We start from the raw sequence: 2,807 nt of genomic DNA on the forward strand, positions 1-2,807 counted from the left end.
TAGAAGTTTTTGTGGAAATTGAAATCACCACCAAAAGTTAAACATATTGTATAAAAAATTTGTGATTCATGGATACATACAAACTCGATATTTTCCAAAAGGAAGCATGTGGTTGCACTAGAATGTAATAGATGTTCAGGCAGACACAGGGAAAGAGGTGTACCATGGTTTATGGGGGTGTTATGCAAATAAGGAAGTGTGGAAATTAAGTGGCTTGAAAAATGATATTCTCTTCCGCAAACAACCTCATACCATCTCGTTCTTGCATTATCTTAAGCAAATTTGGTCTTTGTAATTTTTGATACAGTAACGGAGATTTTAAAATTGCAAAAATCACACTGCAAAAATACGGTGTAGTGCGATACAGTTTAAGCAATTTACACTATTATTATTATTATCAAATATTATAATAAAAATTTACAAATCAAACTAATAAAGCTTTAACAATGCAAAACAAACCATCTTATTAAAGTTTGAATATCATAATTTGTAATAATCATCAAGTCATTATATTGAATTGTCTCTAAAAAATAAAGTAATATACACATGTATTATATGTATTTGTTCTTATACGAAAAAAAGAATAAAAACCATATTGTAAAAATTAGTAATTTTGTAATATATAATGCCACAATTATTAAATTTAAAACTGCAAATCGCACTGCACTACATGGTTTGACAAAAATACAAACTACAATCGTACCGCAAAAGATTTCAAACTGCAGTTTTTATGTAGTGTGATGCGGTACGAGCCGCAAATCGCACCGCAACGTATGATTTGACAAAAATACAAACCACAATCGCAAAAAATTTCAAACCTTATATTTTATGTAGTGTAGTGCGATACAAACAATTTGTGCATTATGGGCGGTTTGAAAAACACCCCTACCATCAAACATGGCTGGCCTCTAATTCGCCTCTAATTCGCCCATATGTTATAATAGAGCAAAACAAACAAACCCTAGTAGATCCACATAAACCCTAATCCCCAAGTCCAAATTTTCACACACATAAGTTCTAGATCTTTCTATAACGGAACTGGTAATCCCAAAATCTAGACCCTTCCATTTCTTTCATACTTCATAGGCAGAAGTCTCCAGACCCATCTCCTTCTTCCTTTTTCAAACCCTAATTTCTCGCTCTTTCTCATCTCATTCTCTCTGGTCTGGACGCAAACATTCGCCTTTAAAGACTTTTCCTTTATCTCTGAAAACCCATATTCTCTTTCTCTGATCTCAAACATAGTTATATTAAATGGCCAAGTACGGAGAGGGCGACAAGCGATGGATTGTCGAAGACAGACCAGACGGCGCTAACGTCCATAACTGGCACTGGGCCGAGACCAATTGCCTCGAATGGAGCCGAAACTTTCTCGCTAATCTTCTCTCCAATCTCACCATCCTCGACGGCGAGGGAAATCTCTTTGTCAAGACCAAAAAAGTTGACAAGGTTGATGGCGAGGCTTACGTCAATATTCGAAAGGGGAAGATTATACCCGGGTACGAAATCAGCGTTTCGATCCCTTGGGAGGGCGAGGCCAAAGACGCAGATGGGAAATCTTTGCTCAAGGTGGAAGGAGTTGTGGATATTCCTTATATAGCCGATGAGAATGCCGATGAGGACCCTGAATTGAGGGTTTCTGTGAAAGATGAGGGACCCGTTGGGAAGAGGTTGAAGGAGGCTATTGTGGCTAAAGGGAAGCCTTTGATTCTTGAAAAGGTTAGGGTTTATGTGCAGAGCATGTCGAAAGGTGGGCCTGCCAAGGATGAATTGGAGAACAAAAAGTTGGTGCCCAAGAGTAGTGGGACGACCGCAGCTCCGGCTCCGGCTCCTGTGGCAGCCAAGAAAGAGTCTGTGGCAGCTAAGCAAGAGTCTGCTGCGGAGAAGAAAGAGGTTAAGAAGAGCAAGAAAGGGTTTAAGACCATTTCTTTGACTGAGAAGTTTAGTTGTAGAGCAAGGGATATGTTTGAGATATTGATGGATGAGAATAGGTGGAAGGGATTTACTAGTAGTAATGCTAAGATTAACAAAGAGGTTGGTGGTGAATTTAGCATCTTTGATGGGTCTGTGACTGGTACCAATTTGGAATTGCAAGAAGGGAAGTTGATTGTTCAGAAATGGCGATTTGGGAGCTGGCCTGATGGGATTCACTCAACGGTAAATATATGTACCTTTCTGAAAATTGTTGTTGAATTTGAATTTAGATTGATGGATTAGTTATGTCACTTGTGAAAAGACTGATTTGTTTGATTTTTATTTAATTTGCAGGTGAGATTGACTTTGGATGAGACTGAACCTGGAGTTACTGTAGTTAAGCTAACACATACTGATATCCCAGAGGAAGACAGGTTGGTTTTGGTCATATTCCTAACAATTTTTCATGTTACCAATTTTTTTTTTTTTGGTCAGAAACTTAGCTTAACTTTCTTTGTTGTTGAACAGATATGGGAATGCGACTGTGGTGGAGAATACAGAAAGAGGATGGAGGGATCTCATATTTCACAAGATACGAGCGGTTTTTGGTTTTGGACTTTGAGAGCATTAGCTTATCTGATTTGAAACTTGTAGAATTTGTTAACTTTGATTTATTTTCTATCAATGAAGCATAAAATTGCATCTCTGGAATTGGATAATATTGGTCTTGTGATGTTGTGTACTGTCAGTAATTTAGATATCGATCTTTGGGGTGTTCTTCAAAACCCAAAATTCATAATTGAACTTGTGTCTTCGATAAGGTTAAGGCCAACCTGGCCAAGGGCAATGTGTTAAATTTGTCCCATTTGAGTAAAGCTAATGAGTACTTATTA

General features: G+C 37.7%; 1 protein-coding gene across 2 annotated transcripts; it reads left to right on the forward strand.

The window, feature by feature from the left end:
- Positions 1-859: 859 nt before the first annotated feature.
- Positions 860-2,807, forward strand: LOC115699349 (uncharacterized). 2 transcript variants are annotated; one of them, XM_030626703.2, is made up of 3 exons: positions 860-2,157; positions 2,269-2,348; positions 2,443-2,807. In XM_030626703.2, the coding sequence occupies exons 1-3, from the start codon at positions 1,255-1,257 to the stop codon at positions 2,534-2,536; spliced, it is 1,077 nt and encodes a 358-aa protein (XP_030482563.2). In that variant the 5' UTR covers positions 860-1,254; the 3' UTR covers positions 2,537-2,807. The 2 variants fall into 2 exon arrangements, with proteins under 2 accessions (XP_030482563.2, XP_060958543.1); XM_061102560.1 differs by having other exon boundaries at positions 864-2,157; positions 2,269-2,807.

The sequence above is a fragment of the Cannabis sativa genome, chromosome 8 (genome assembly GCF_029168945.1).
Source record: "Cannabis sativa cultivar Pink pepper isolate KNU-18-1 chromosome 8, ASM2916894v1, whole genome shotgun sequence".
Lineage (NCBI taxonomy): Eukaryota > Viridiplantae > Streptophyta > Magnoliopsida > Rosales > Cannabaceae > Cannabis > Cannabis sativa.

Bases quoted from the DNA above. Each gene is read 5' to 3' on its own strand.
- LOC115699349 (XM_061102560.1), top strand. From the start codon at position 1,255: ATGGCCAAGTACGGAGAGGGCGACAAGCGATGGATTGTCGAAGACAGA. The intron at 2,158-2,268 runs GTAAATATATGT...TTTAATTTGCAG, and splicing joins CTGATGGGATTCACTCAACG to GTGAGATTGACTTTGGATGA.